Here is a 16182-nt window from a genome sequence, read left to right on the forward strand (position 1 = left end):
TCTGCAGAAGCGATTTGGACCCAATGGGTCCACGCCTGTCTATATATATATATATATATATATAACTAAAACTCTCATCTTGTTTGTTTGTGTCTGTTGATCCGGAAATACAGCCAAAACGGTGCATGATAGCGCGACAATTTTAGGCCCACCTTACTCACCATTATCCTGGGGTGGACTAGAGGAAGTTTCGTTCAAATTGGTGTTATTATTTTCAATTTATTGACATTTTAAAGGTTAAAATGAGGGGGGGTGGGACCCACCAGAGTGACGGGACTGGCGGCCAATGCCGGGGGGGGGGGGGGAGGCTGCTGAGCCGTCGAGCTGAAACGTTAATAAATGCGCTGACCCCCCCCGCCGGGAAGATCGACACCCATCCCGGCGTGCCCCACGACTGACCTTCCGTGGTGCAATGCGGCGGCAGAGGGTCAAACAAGATGGCCGTCACTGCCGAGCTGTCGCTTTAGGAGAGGTTTTCACCCAACGGGTCTTCGGCTCCCTCTTACCGACACCATGGCCGCCCGGGGCAGAGGTGAGTGGTTCCCTCTCCCCTTTCCTGTCCCCATCGCCCGCCCACGGTCCCGGGGGACACTCCGCCAGCCAACGGGTCCACAGATCAGTTGGGGGTAGGTTGCCAGGCCTGCAGGAGAGGCTTGCACCCAATGGGGGTTGCTGCGCCTGCAGGAGAGTTTTAAAAATCACCTTGTAAACTTTGTAAACTTTAATACTTAGGTAAGATGGCTGCCAATCACATTTTAAACTTTAATACTTATGTAAGATGGCCGCCGCATCCGCTCGTGCGCAGTTGGGGGAGGGTTGCCGCTCGGAGGGGGCGGGGCCCGCACGAGTGACGGGAGTGGCGGCTAATGAGGGGGGGGAGTGGTGAGGAGAGCTCTCCTGCTGCTGGCTGCAGGAGAGGTTTGCACGGAGGGTTGCCGGGCCCGCAGGAGAGATTTGGGCCCAACGGGTCCACACCCGGCTAGTTACTACTAAATGTTTTATGTTTCTGACATGTTTTAATGTATTTGTTCCAGACCAGTTGTATAAGATCATTATGTATATATAACATGAAGTAAACTGGGGGATGTACATTGTTTACTTACAATGTTTGCGCAGTTATTGATTGAGTGATCTTTACAGATGTTTATCCTACTGCATTCTGCTTGGACATTTTTTGATTATGATTTTATTTCCCTTTTTGCTATCATAATAAAATAGACTTCATTGGATGAATGATACGTAAAACAAAAATAGACATTGCTCACTGTTTACTCTAACATACTGCATCGCAAAAATAGAGGCATTTCACTTAATATGTAACATCGAAGGCACTCATGAACATGTCCTTTCAGATATTTTGAATTGTGTGAAACAATGATTTAAATAAAATGTTGCTTTTAAATGTATTTTATTTTTCAAACATTTATTTGCAGTGGCATTTGTTTTGACTAATTAATCTTTCATTATGATTAAGCTAGGTTCCTCTCTTCATATTTTAACCTTGTAGTCATATTTCCTTGCGCTGCCTGTAATGAATGATACTAGTTAACCTTTAGAATGACTTTCTGTTTAAAAGTAATTCAGCTGGATTCTTTTAGTTTATTTTAGGGTAATTTATTTCTCTTTTGTATTTTTCGCGTGAACAGTTTATTTCTATAGAGTTTTTGTCCTTCTGAATGTTAGTCTCCTTTCAATTAGTGTAAGAATATAACTGCAGATGCTGGTACAAATCGAAGGTATTTATTTCACAAAATACTGGAGTAACTCAGCAGGTCAGGCAGCATCTCAGGAGAGAAGGAATGGGTGACGTTTCGGGTCGAGACCCTTCTTCAGACTGAAGAAGGGTCTCGACCCGAAACGTCACCCATTCCTTCTCTCCTGAGATGCTGCCTGACCTGCTGAGTTACTCCAGCATTTTGTGAAATAAATAGTCTCCTTTCAATTAACATCTATTAGTTTTGCTGTGTTATCAGGGTTCAAGCTCCACTTCACAACATGTGAAGTGTAAGACTGAAGATGATTTTATCTGATCTAAATTGAGGCATTGTTTGTTCAAGTGAACATAAAGGAACCATGAGGTTATTTGGATAAAGTGCAGCAAGTTCTTTTGGTGCTAATGACTAATCATTTTCAACGTATACACTAAAAAGTATAAACTACAAGGTTGGAGACTAACCTATTGGATTTAATTTTGTTTGATTTTGTGCAACCTACGCATTTGTCTTCACAATGCAATTAACTTTAGTTTTTCTTCAGTGATTGTCAAGTACTGAAAGACAAGTAAACATACTATAGTAGCTTTCACAAGATCCAACAAACAGCAAAATGATAAACTGACAATCACACTGCTCCGAGGCACAATTGCCCTGAAATACTTCCCAGGTCAGCACTCGGTGAAAAATTGGTTTCCACATGAAATGAATGCCTGGATATTATGTAAACAAACATATTTTATCCATTAATAGATTTTTCTTTCTTATTTTAGTCATAATGGACAAATACCAAGAACAGCCTCATCTGCTGGATCCACACTTGGGTAAGTCACCTACATTTGAAGTAACTACATCTGTTCTCCTAATATGTAGTCAAGCAAAATAATGTGCATGTGCAATATATTTTATCTAAGTGCTCGGTTACTAGCATAAGCAGGTGGCTGTTTAAATATTGCTACCATATAGGCTTAAATGGAGGGGCTAAGTTTATGCTGCTGTAGATTCTGATCGCGCGTGCCCGATTTTAACAACCTCCTGTGTGGGAAAAGGAAATCCTAATGCTCTGGTTATTTTGCCATTTTTATTAAATGTTGCTGTCATGTAGCACGTACGGTATATGTAATATTTTAGTATATGGTATTGATCAGTATTTCATACACAAGTCATGAATGAATCCTACGGATCTGTCTAGGGCAACATGTTGCATTATAACTAACAGTCTGTTGTAGTAAAGTGAGACAAGTAGCTCGCTGGTGACAAATCATAAGTAGGAGATGTTCTTTGTAATATTTATTGATGGTAAGGATAATGTTCATACTGATTAAATCACAGTAAGTAATTGGGGAATATAAATTATCTGCAAAAATCATAGCTTGCTTTGTGATCTTCATCCTACTTGTCCAGTGGTCAATATAGGCAATTCTTCTGAACAAATTAACTTAATTTTATTGATCTGTTTTCCTATTATACAGAGTTTATGTTTTCACATCTGAGAATGTTAATGCAAAAAACACTTTCAACTACATCTATTTAGCAGTATACGAAGGGTGTAATTTGCAATTTATGGTGTAATTTGCAACTTCATGGTGTAATTTGCACCTTCATAACTTTTTGTTGCACAAGCTCAAACAAAGATTTTGTCAATTTTACCTGACAATTTTTGACACTACTTGCTGGATTACGAGTTTAACTGTCTATTTTCTGCAAAGTCCAATGGCCATTTTGGTATTTGATTTCTAAGATGTTTTGGAATACTGTGAGAGAGAATTTTTCTGTATGAGAAGCCACCTGGAATAAATATTTCGTTAGGATACCATTGCTCTCCCTTTAGAATACCACCATAATTGAATAATGGTAGAAATAAAAAATATCTACATTCTTCAACTTTTCCCAATGGCTTATTCATGGAAGAATACTTTGAGCCACTAACTTATGCATTTCACAACTGACCATAGGGGACAGTTATGTGGTAGGTGCCTTTCCATGGATCAAACTGCTAATCATTGTTGCAGTTTGTGCACTATGCTATAAGAAAACAACTGCAGATGCTGGTACAAATCGATTTATTCACAGAATGCTGGAGTAACTCAGCAGGTCAGGCCTTCCCCTCCTCCTTCCCAGATCTCCCTCTATCTTCCTGTCTCCACCTATATCCTTCCTTTGTCCCGCCCCCCTGACATCAGTCTGAAGAAGGGTCTCGACCCGAAACGTCACCCATTCCTTCTCTCCCGAGATGCTGCCCCTTCCCCTCCTCCTTCCCAGATCTCCCTCTGTCTTCCTGTCTCCACCCCCGCCCCCCTGACCAGTCTGAAGAAGGGTCTCGACCCGAAACGTCACCCATTCCTTCTCTCCCGAGATGCTGCCTGACCTGCTGAGTTACTCCAGCATTTTGTGCACTATGCTAAATCTCCCGAGTTCAGTCTTGCAACACTGGATCATGCAAGGACTGCTTTGAGCCATAGTGTGGACAGTGTTCCAATTGGTGTAATTGTCGGTTAGTTAAACTTAATGTAATATCCCAGAATTACTTCAAGTTCAAGTCACTTTCAAGTTTTACTTTTCTGCTCTTTGATGTTATAAGTTTCAAGAGATGTATTTTTCTCCAGATTAATTTGCTTTTTTTTTGGTTATTGCAACCTGAAAATTCAATTTTGTTCACATAGGTTAGTTTACTTTATACACGTTAAAATTCATATGAATACGACTCTTTCCTTTTGTACCCTCTATTTATATATTCTATCTATTTATATTTATATAAATTATATTTATATATTTATATATTCTATCACATCACATTTGCTTCAATGGGTCTACACACCTCTCCAACAAGAATCTTAAATGCTTTTTTTCCATTTTCTACTTTTACCCTTAAAATTTCCACTATTTATATAGCCCTTGTTTTATCCTCTATAAAAAGCAATGTCATGCTTAAATCACTGAGGGGACTTTTCCCTTCCACTATTTTTCTTGTTTTACCTGCTAATTCAAAAAGAGACATTGTAACTTGGTATAATCATTTCCCAGTTTATTTTGTTTCAGAGCTATTGTTTCGTAATGGCTAACATAACGTGTTCTCTAAATTGGATTTGCAGCTTAAATTATTTTAGTTTGTTCCCACTATTTTGTGAAGTTATATAACCTTGAAGTGGGTCACCCACAGACTAATATGTTCTTGTGCTCAAAACTTTTGTTTAATTTGTTATTTTACATCTTTTAGTTTACCCTTCGCTTGTTCAATTTCTAACTAATAATTTTTTGACTTCCCCTATGGATTGTATTTTAGCAGGAACTTATTTCACGAACAAACGATTGCTTAGTAGCTTTGTAATGAATCTCTGTGATTTTATTTTGATGTGTTTTCAGAATGGATGTTGAATATGCTCTTGGACATAGTGCGCAATGAACATTCTCCATCATCTCTTGTTCACCTTGCATTCAAATTCCTTTATCTCATCACAAAGGTATGCTGTGTAAAATATGCATAATAGTAATACAGAAAATATTACACTCTGGGAATAATAACTACTTTGACGGTTAATGTCTATCAATTAAGTCGATAAAAACCAATGGGACCTTTCTCATCTATATTTTAGCTCATTATCTCACTTAGAATCCAGCTTCATTTCATAAAATGAGCGTCATAATTCATTTTGCATTTTGGCAACCTCAACCTAAATTACTGGCTGAGTTATTCAAATTAAATCATTTAAATCTCAGCAGTTAAGTAAATGGACAATTGGCTTTAATGGGCCTTTTTAATTAGCATGTTCTGCAGCCAATCTTTTGAGTGAAGATGGGTAAGAATATTGCATTATTTATCAAGGAGTACCAGCACAAAGTGGTTAATTTTCAAAACTAATGTTTGACAGACTAAATAAAAATACAGGTTGAACTGATGGTCCGCCCACCCCCATAGTCCAGACAAAATTATGAGAGGTCAATTGAAATTCCCTGAGCGGCCACAGATGGCATTGTAAACTGAATATGAATGGAATGAACCATCCTCTGCTCCCACCGTCTCTCCAGCCATTTAGAGCCCGGTTTCTGACCCCACTAACGACTCGCAAGATGCACCAGCGAGTCCCGCTAGCCTGCTGCTATTTCTTGCGGTGGGCACTGGGTTTATCTGCGTCCTGTTCGACCACCGGCGCCTGCTTCTCCTGTTGCTCTGTTCAGTCAGTCTCTTCCCCCTGCCGCCGCCTCCTCCTCCTTCTCCCCCCGGAGTCGCCGACATACTCCACCTTGGAAGCGACAGCAGGTGAGAAGGGAGGGAGCCCTATGGTAACTGCGCCAAGTTTTAAAGTGAAGTGACACAAAGTGCTGGAGTAAGTCAGCTGACTGAATCAGTCTGACGAAGGGTCCCGGTGTCACCTATCCATGTTCTCCAGAGATCCTGACCCGCTGAATTACTCCAGCACTTTGTGTCCTTTTGCCTATTAATCATCATCTACAGTCGGCAATAAACGGACACCACTCCCTCTGCTATTGCCTGTTATAACGAGTGTTTACTGTAAATGGACAATATGGAGTGGCGTTTACGATACTCACCGGGGATGGGCCAGCAGGTCATTCCATTCACATTCAGTTTACATTTTATATCTACAGTGCCCTCCATAATGTTTGGGACAAAGATCCATCATTTATTTATTTGCCTCTGTACTCCACAATTTGAGATTTGTAATAGAAAAAGAATCACATATGGTTAAAGTGCACATTGTCAGATTTTAATAAAGGCCATTTTAAACATTTTGGTTTCACCATTACAGCTGTGTTTACACATAGTCCCCCATTTCAGGGCACCATAATGTTTGGGACACATGGCTTCACAGGTGTTTGTAATTGCTCAGGTGTGTTTAAATGCCTCCTTAATGCAGGTATACGAGAGCTCTCAGTACCTAGTCTTTCCTCCAGTCTTTCCATTATCTTTGGAAACTTTTATTGCTGTTTATCAACATGAGGACCAAAGTTGGGGCAATGAGAGTCAAAGAAGCCATTATGAGACTGAGAAACACGAATAAAACTGTTGGAGACATTAGCCAAACCTTAGGCTTACCAATATCAACTGTTTGGAACATCATTAAGAAGAAAGAGAGCATTGGTGAGCTTACTAATCGCAAAGGGACTGACAGGCCAAGGAAGACCACAGCTGATGACAGAAGAATTCTCTCTATAATATAGAAAAATCCCCAAACACCTGTCCGACAGATCAGAAACACTCTTCACGAGTCAGATGTAGATTTGTCAATGACCACTGTCCGCAGAAGACTTTATGAACAGAAATACAGAGGCTACACTGCAAGATGCAAACCACTGGTTAGCTGCAAAAATAGGATGGTCAGGTTACAGTTTGCCAAGAAGTACTTAAAAGTACTGGAAAAAAAGGTGAGACGAAGATGAACTTATATCAGAGTGATGGCAAGAGCAAAGTATGGAGGAGAGAAGGAACTGCCCAAGATCCAAAACATACCACCTCATTTGTGAAGCACGGTGGTGGGGGTGTTATGGCCTGGGCATGTATGGATGCTGAGGGTACTGGCTCACTTATCTTCATTGATGATACAACTGCTGATGGTAGTAGCATAATGAATTCTGAAGTTCATGACTGCTCAAGTTCAAACAAATGCCTCAAAACCCATTGGACGGCAGTTCATTCTGCAGCAAGACAATGATCCCAAACATACTGCTAAAGCAACAAAGGAGTTTTTCAAAGCTAAAAAAATGGTCAACTCTTGAGTGGCCAAGTCATTCACCCGATCTGAACCCAATTGAGGGTTAACCCAATATATGCTGAAGAGAAAACTGAAGGGGACTAGCCCCCAAAACAAGCATAAGCTAATGATGGCTACAATACAGGCCTGGCAGAGCATCACCAGAGAAGACACCCAGCAACTGGTGGTGTCCATGAATCGCAGACTTCAAACAGTCATTGCATAATAATAATAATAATATATTCCTTTATTCGTCCCACACCGGGGAAATTTACAATGAGATTTGCAAAGGAGATACAACAAAATACCAAACATGACTACTTTTACATGACATTGCTGTGCCCCAAACATTATGGTGCCCTGAAATGGGGGGACTAGGAAATAAACACTGCTGTAATTTCTACATGGTGAAACCAAAATGTATAAAAATGGCCTTTATTAAAATCTGATAGTGCGCACTTTAACCACATGTGATTTTTTTTTCTATTACAAATCTCAAATTGTGGAGTGCAGAGGCAAATAAATAAATGATGGGTCTTTGTCCCAAACATTATGGAGGGCACTGTATTTTTAAAGTTTCTGGTACTCATGAGTTAACATAATGGCAACTGCAACTTAAATTACTGGCTGAGTTTACATTTTAGAGATGTGGGAGGGGTGTCGTTAATGGTCCAGGGGTGTCGTGTCATTTTATTATCATGTGAACTCTGTTGGTCTGGAAAAATGGATAGTCCAGAAAAGCTCTGGAACCGAGGGTGGCAGAAAATCGGTGTCTCACCTGTACATCCCACAAACATTTCAAATTCATGTATTTAGTGATCTATGGTGTGCCTTCTCTATGAGTTGTATTAGTTTATGCAGTTAAAAAGTGAGCTTATAACTATATTTTATGAGAACGTGTTATCCATCACACACTCATAAAATTAATGCATAGACCAAGAATGTGTTGGTATATTTTATTTATGGTTTTAATTAAATTGACGGTTGTTTCAGTACACCAATAAGTTGGCTTCCTTGTTAATTTAAATGTGTGACTGAACATGTGTTACTTTAACAAACAAGTTCACAATAATTTTTTGTGCCATTGTAGGTGCGTGGCTATAAATATTTTTTGAGATTGTTCCCTCATGAAGTGGTTGATTTGCAGCCTGTATTGAATTTACTCACCCAACAAGACCCTAAAGACTGTGAAGTAAGTACATTTCCTTGCATTATTTTCCAAGAAAACATTTTTGTTTTTAAACTACTTTAAACAACATTTATTTTTAAATAACGTAATTTTAAGATTTGGAAAGCAAAGAAGTCATGGTCATATATTTAACATTTATTATTGCAAATGAAGCATTTTTTTACCGTGTCAACAAATCACAATTTGCTTGAATGATGACTGCTCTATTGCTGTTTGTATAAACTAACATAAACTAACTCTTGAAATAGTTGTATACATTCTGTTAAAGCTAACAGAGGTTTATTATAATCTGACGAAGGGCCCCAACCCGATTTGTCACCGATCCATCTCCTCCAGAGATGCTTCCTGACTCAGAGTCGCTCCAGCACTGTTATTTTAATATTCTGTGTGGCAGAGATATTGTGTTAAGAATGTAAAAAGGATTAAGCTTGGGGTTAGAAGAACAAAATCGACAGTATATGCCCCTGAATCTCATATTCCAGGAAAAAGCAAGATTGTTAAGGCAAGAATTGAAAGGGTGAGATGAATTTTCTGAATGTGCCAATGCATTTTAGGCAGGGTCATATGGTTGTATATATAACACCAGGGTAAGTGCTCAACCAAGAAAACCAAGCCCAATGCCAAAGTAGTATCTAAACTGCATATACGCAGTTATACTATAGGACAATAACTAACTCCATAATCGATAATAAGCTATCTACATGTTAACAAGCACATAAGAACTAATCGTGCAGATGCCAGTATATCATTGGGGTTATCAAGTGGGCACCTCCAATCACCGGTGTTTCGTTGAGTTAGGCTCACAACCCCTCGGGAAGGCGCAAATAGGTAGTTCCTGGTTCCAAGAACCACCCCCCATCAATAACTGCTCTCACCACCTAAGCTACCAGTATGCACTACTTAGCAGAGAACTATGAAAATATCTACTAAGTAAAGGAAACTACAGACGATTATTTCATTCAAACAATTGCTGAACACTTGCATCCTGTCTGACACTTATCCGAACCCATCATCAAACAATCACAACTGTCAACCTCAAATGAAACCGGGTTACACTTACATGGAATACACTTATAAAGAAATACACCTCCCGCTCATTATACATTCCCTTTCTGCCCCCAAATTTTACTGTTTCTTCTCCACCAAATCCATCTACTGCCTTACTCTGCTGTGTCTAACATCTCCTTTATGACCTGACGCAAACTCTGTCCGCAAATTCCTAGCTCTCCAGATAGCGACGTGGTCGATCGCGCTATAAAACCTCTACAACCCATCTCCACCGGACATACTCTTGCTTTCCATCCTCGCTTTAGCCTCATCCATTAAGTTCTCCCAGTTCCATAAAATACACTATCTGCTGACTAACTGACCATAACACTATAGCTGGCCTCAAACTAGTACCAATAATTTCCTCCAAAAGCTTTCCTCCAAAATAATATTTCTAGAAGTGTTCAGGTTATGAAGGTGTTTTAATACTCCTAGAAGTGTTCTTGGACAGAAAGTGTTGATCTGTCCAGCTGTCCATCAGTCCACAGAACTGTGACTTTGTTCCCACAGTCACAAAAATTCCATTAGCAATTAAGCATTTTTTCCATATTGTCCCTTGTGAATATTCCTTTGAAAATAAGTTGGAGACCATTCATACACAATTTTGTGATTCTTTTCCCATCTTACTGTTATCATTAATTCTAGTGGCAAATGTGTAGTTGCAACTGGTCGTCTAATCTGTGAGTCCTCATTGCCCATTAGGAAGTGTTATGGCACAGGAATTAACAACCATCCGACTCTTAAATCATCAACTTTATTTGTTGGAAATCTGGCATAAAAATAGAAAGCGCACAGCTAGGCGATTTTCTCTTTCTTAGCCTTGAGTATTGTTCAGGAGGCTGTTTTTTTCAAGGTGTATGTCATTTAGACCTTTTGGTGAAATAAAACTACACGTTTGTGTATTTCAGACTTGGGAAACGCGATACATACTTTTATTGTGGTTATCCATGACCTGCTTGCTTCCATTTGATATGGCACGACTCGATGGCAATATCTGCACAGCGCAAGGGCAATCTAAGACACCGACCATGGATCAGATTCTGAATATAGCAAAGGTAAATACTATGCCTGTCTACTTTAAATTTAAGAGGACACAGATTTAAGAGCGAACAGAAACTGGAGATAATCATAATAATTGCAGATGCAAGAAATCTGAAATGTAAACAAAATAAAATGTCAGAAACCTTCAGTGGGTCATGCTGCATCTGTGGATTAACAGAAGCAGTTAATATTTCAGAAGACCCTTTCTCTAAACTTGGCAAGTTTGGCAAACTTATTTATAAAGGTGTTAATAATTCATTTTTGCAAGAGTGAATAGGAAACCATTTTTTCTTGGAGGCAGGAAAATGAATAAAGTAGATCTTCAAACACAGGTATATAAAAAATGTTAGAAGTGACAACATAATCGTTAGCCATGCCAACTCAATTGATAGAAATAAAAATATATTATCTTGAATGGCAGGAATTAACTAGATCGGGTGAAATAAAAGCAAGCTCAACGCTTGCAGACAGAGAATAGATGGTGACCACTAGGAAAGGGAGTAGGAAAAGAGTTCAGGAATCTCCTGGGGCCATTCTCCTGCTGCAAAACAAGTAGACAACTTTGGATACTGTTGAAGGGATAACCATTCAAGAGAGCAGCACAGCCTGGCTTTAAGGCTCAGTGGGATAGGGTGAAGTCAGACAGTGTGAAAATGATGGGGGACTCGATAGTTCGGGGGACAGGCAGGAAATTCTGTGGCAGCAAATGGCATTCTGGGATGGTCTGTTGCCTCCCTGGTGCCAGGGTCTGAGATTTCTCGGAGCGGCGGCAGAACATTCTCAAGGGAGAGGGTGAGCAGCCAGAAGTCATCGTGTGCATAGGCACAAATGACAGAGGTAGGAAAAAGGATGAAGTCCTGCAGAGTGAATATAGGCAGTTAGAGAAAAGGTTAAAATGCAGGATGTCGAGGGTGGTTATCTCTGGATTATTAGTGGTGGCATGTGTCAGTGAGCGTAGTAATAGAAGGATAGGACAGAATAATGTGTCGCTGAGGAGTGGGATTAATGAGTCGCTGAGGATGTTGGTACCCCTTGAGTTCAGATGCAACTTGTCCCTCTTGTACAGGTCATTTCTTCCCCAGTAGAAATCTCAATGATTTTTTAATCATTGAGATCTCTACTGGGGCAGAAATGACCTGCACAGGAGGGACAAGTTGCATCTGAACTCAAGGGGTACCAACATCCTTGCTGGGAGGTTGTCACGGTGGTACTCAGAGAGAAAATACTGGGGAGTACATCTTCAGAGGTATTATGGGTTTGAGTTCAAAAGTAAAAAAGGAGCAATTACTCTAATGGGATTACAATGTAATTAGGCAGGAGCTAGGGAGGATGTTATTGGGTAAATTCACAATGACATCCAACAGATGACAGGTAGACACAAAATGCTGGAGTAACTCAGCGGGTCAGGCAGTGTTCTTTCAGCAGCATCTCGGGAGAGAAGGAATGGATGATGTTTCGGGTCGAGACCCTTCTTCAGACTGATCAATATGAAGAAGGGTCTCGACCCAAAACGTCACCCATTCTTTCTCTCCCGAGATGCTGCCTGACCCGCTGAGTTACTCCAGCATTTTGTGTCTATCTTCGATTTAAACCAGCATCTGCAGTTTCTTTCCTACACATCCAACAGATGACATGTTGGAGTCGTTTAAAAGCCAGCTGATCAAAGTGCAGGATCAGCATGTTCTAGGAAAGAGGAGGGATAAAGAATGGCAAGCTAAGATGAGCAAAGGAGGTTGTAAATTTGGTCAGGAAGAAAAGGAAAGCATATATATGTATATCATCTAAGATGGTGGTATCAGACGGGACTTAAGAGAAATATCAAGTGAGGAGGAAAAAGCTCAAGCAGGCAAGAAGGGGCAATTAACTATCATTAGCATGGCAGGTTGTAAACCCCAAAGCTTTTTATATCTATGTAAGTTAAAAATAAGAGGGTGACCAGGGAGAAGGTAGGACCGCTCAAAGATAAAGGACGGAATCTAAGCGTGGAGTTGGAGGATGTAGATGAGGTACTAAACGAGTACTCTACATCTGTACTCACCAATGAGAAGGACTTGGAAGTCAGCGATTTCACTGAAGAGAACACAAAACTGCTAAGGCAGTTTGTGATTGAGAAGGAGGTGATGCTGAGGCTCTTGAAGAACATTAAGTCAATAGGCAATAGGTGCAGGAGTAGGCCATTCGGCCCTTCGAGCCAGCACCGCCATTCAATGTGATCATGGCTGATCATTCTCAATCAGTACCCCGTTCCTGCCTTCTCTCCATACCCCCTGACTCCGCTATTCTTAAGAGCTCTATCCAGCTCTCTCTTGAATGCATTCAGAGAATTGGCCTCCACTGCCTTCTGAGACAGAGAATTCCACAGATTCACAATTCTGACTGAAAAAGTTTTTCCTCATCTCCATTCTAAAATATGGAGATGTGCGAGCAAGATATGTAAAACGAAGATATTGTGAATGAACATATCTTCAGTATATCTGATATATTTCAGGTAGGATATTAGGATGTTGTTTTTGATAGAAAAAATACTTTGCTTAATGCATTCAATGAATGATAAATGTATTTTTTAAAATTTCAGTCTTACCTGACAGTTAGTGATAAAGGAAGAGATGCTGCTGCTGTCCTTGTATCCAAGTAAGTGTTCAGCATGTAGATCGTTCCTCTGCAGATGTGGACATTTTAATTTTGAGTTTAACCAGTGTCCATGTATGTGTGAACAGAGTGATCATAGACGGGAAAATCTTTAGCAGCATTATTTTGGTATTGACCTGTTTTGTTGTGTAAAGTTAATTGTACAGCAATTACGAAGTGCTCATCTCTTTTAAGGAGCCACCATATGAATTCCCTGCTTACAAAGTAACACATGATGTTTTGAGATAGAACTTGATCATTTGCATTCCCATTTTGTGCAACCACTGGTTCTTTTGACAGTAAGGAATGTTTTCTGCTGCAGTAAAAGTGTGTGTGGCTTTCAGCAATGAGGCACTCTCCGAAAGATCATGTCTAAAGAATTTATGATGTTCCACTTGTGAGAAAATCATATGGAGATAAAAATTCTAAGTTTTGTTTGTTAGGAACCTTCCCATGTAAATGTATTTGAGATAATAGGCTGCTCAGTCCTGGTGACTAATTTTAATCATGTTTCAACTCTTTTACCTGTCGGGATGATGTTGTGGAGGGGCTGTCCACACCTACAATGGAAGGGATTGCAGACCACAATGAAGATCATGGGAACACGAGAAATAGAAGCAGGAATCAGCTATTTGGCCCCACTGTGATTGTTTCACCATTCAATGAATCACACATAATCTCAGGGCCACTTTCCTATATTAACTCCACATCCATCTAATAACCTAAAATCTATCAATACATACCTTGGTGATTAATACTCCACATCTTTCTTGGGCAGTGAATCCCATTGGATCGCCAGTCATTGTGGGGAAAATTAATTCCCATTTTACTCCCAAATTAAGATCCCATTTTTGAGACCTTGGTGCCAAACCCCAGCCAGTAGAAGCATTTGATCTACATCTATCCTGTCAAACTCATTAAACATTTGGTGCGCTTCCATGTGATCACCTTCAAAATTCAAAAGAGTTCAGATGTATTTGCTGGAGGAACTCAGCAGGTTCTCTCATGGATCCATCAGTCACCTGCCAGCTCTTGCCCCACCTCTACCCCCTTCACCTCTTTATACGGGCTAACTCTCCTCTACTTTTAATTGTCGATGAAGGGTCTCATCCAAAATGTCGACGGTCTATTTTCTTCCACAAATGCTGCTTGACCCGCTTAGTTCTTCCATGAGTTTGATTGTCCACTGCTTGTGGAAACACTGCAGTGTAGAATATGTAAACCAACTTTGTTCTAATTAAAGAAGCTATCCTTGTGGCATTTCATTATCAGTGACAATTCTCAAAAATATAATCTTTCGGGTAAAGCATTAGTCTAAATGAAAAATGTAGGTGATGGCCCAGCGATGCGTTGGTAAAATGTGCCACTTGGTGGTCAGATTTGGAATTGCAGCCGTCATTTTATTATTTTCTATCTCAACTTTACAGTTCTGTCTCAGAAACTTGCTGTGCTTCCCAACATAACCCATGGCCAGTTACAAAGCAGCATTTGTAAAGGGACTTTAATTTATTAATATTATTATTAGGCACTGTCTAGCATTAATTGGGACAAGAAGAGATAGATAGATTCTTGATTAGTACAGGTATCAGAGGTTATGGTGAGAAGGCAGGAAAATGGGGTTAGGAGGGAGGGATAGATCAGCCACGATTGAATGGTGGTGTAGACGATGGGCTGAATGGTCTAATTCTACTCCTATCCCCTCTGACCTTATGAGGAATTGAATTATTATTTCACTTTTCAAACAATTAACACAACAATAAATGCTTGGCTTATGGGCCAGTGGCCATGCAGTATCAACATAAAAGTATCCTGTTTCTAGAATTAGTAGAAATTACAAAATAGTCCACATTTCCAAGTAAAATGGAGGAATGTATCATTGTAGTTTAATGGAAGACATCATCCACTACATGATCTCTGTATTTCTTTATCTACATACTGTATATAAGGGGAAGTGTCTCAATTTTAAAAAGGAAAAGATACATTGCACAGATTTTCTTTGTACCTGAAGGAGAAGAGTTGGTATTAATATTCCAATTACTAAAGATCTTCTGGATAACAATACATGGAATTTATTATTATAGCATATAAATGGATGATGTATTGCAATAATACACATAGTACATTATTAATAACTAAAATATGTAATTATGTATATGCGATTCAGGTTGGCATTATTTTGTTATAATGTATATGCAGGCTCAACATGTTGGATAGCACATTGGCGCAGTGATAGAGTTGCTGCCTTACAGCGCCAGAGACTCCTGACTACTGGTGCTGTCTCTATGGAGTTTGCACCTTCTCCCTGTGAACGCATGGGTTTTCTCCAGGTGCTCTGGTTTCCACCCACATTCCAAAGACGTGCAGGTTTGTAGGTTAATTGGCTTCTGTAAATTTATCCCCAGAGTGTAGGATAGAACTAGCGTACGGGTCAAAATTCAACATTCTAAACAGCCCTTGGATATCTCTAAATCCTGTTAACACAATTAATGCTAAATTGTGTTCAACACGATTTAGAGATATCCGAGGGCTGCTTATTTTGTGTATTTTTGTGTAAAATGGGTATTTTTTATAAATTAATAGGAGTGTTCTTGTTTCAGTTGTCTGGAGTCTCCAAAATTATTATAGTGCGCTATGTATGACATTGGCCAAGAAAAGAGTATGTGAAGAGCTAAGATTATCTGGTTGTTAAGTGAAGGAAAATATATGTGCATTGGATCATGTCAGATGTGAACTTTACACTGAGATTTCCTATCCCAAATAGTCTTGTTCACTTATGAAGTTAGATTCATCATTGAATGTCACTGAAATATGACATAGTCTTTAATTTTCGCAGAAGCAACATTTAATTTCAAGGTCT

The 16182-nt window shown here is 39.7% G+C and overlaps 1 protein-coding gene across 1 annotated transcript in view; it reads left to right on the forward strand.

Moving 5' to 3' along the window:
* Positions 1-16182, forward strand: part of tbcd (tubulin folding cofactor D) — a 238705-nt gene that overhangs the window by 12501 nt on the left and 210022 nt on the right. The window contains exons 2-6 of the mRNA XM_078400951.1: positions 2486-2536; positions 5076-5173; positions 8511-8612; positions 10565-10711; positions 13273-13328. Coding sequence (XP_078257077.1) covers positions 2486-2536; positions 5076-5173; positions 8511-8612; positions 10565-10711; positions 13273-13328 — 454 coding nt within the window. The remainder of the gene's footprint in view (positions 1-2485; positions 2537-5075; positions 5174-8510; positions 8613-10564; positions 10712-13272; positions 13329-16182) is intronic.

Source organism: Rhinoraja longicauda, chromosome 6 (genome assembly GCF_053455715.1).
Source record: "Rhinoraja longicauda isolate Sanriku21f chromosome 6, sRhiLon1.1, whole genome shotgun sequence".
NCBI lineage: Eukaryota > Metazoa > Chordata > Chondrichthyes > Rajiformes > Arhynchobatidae > Rhinoraja > Rhinoraja longicauda.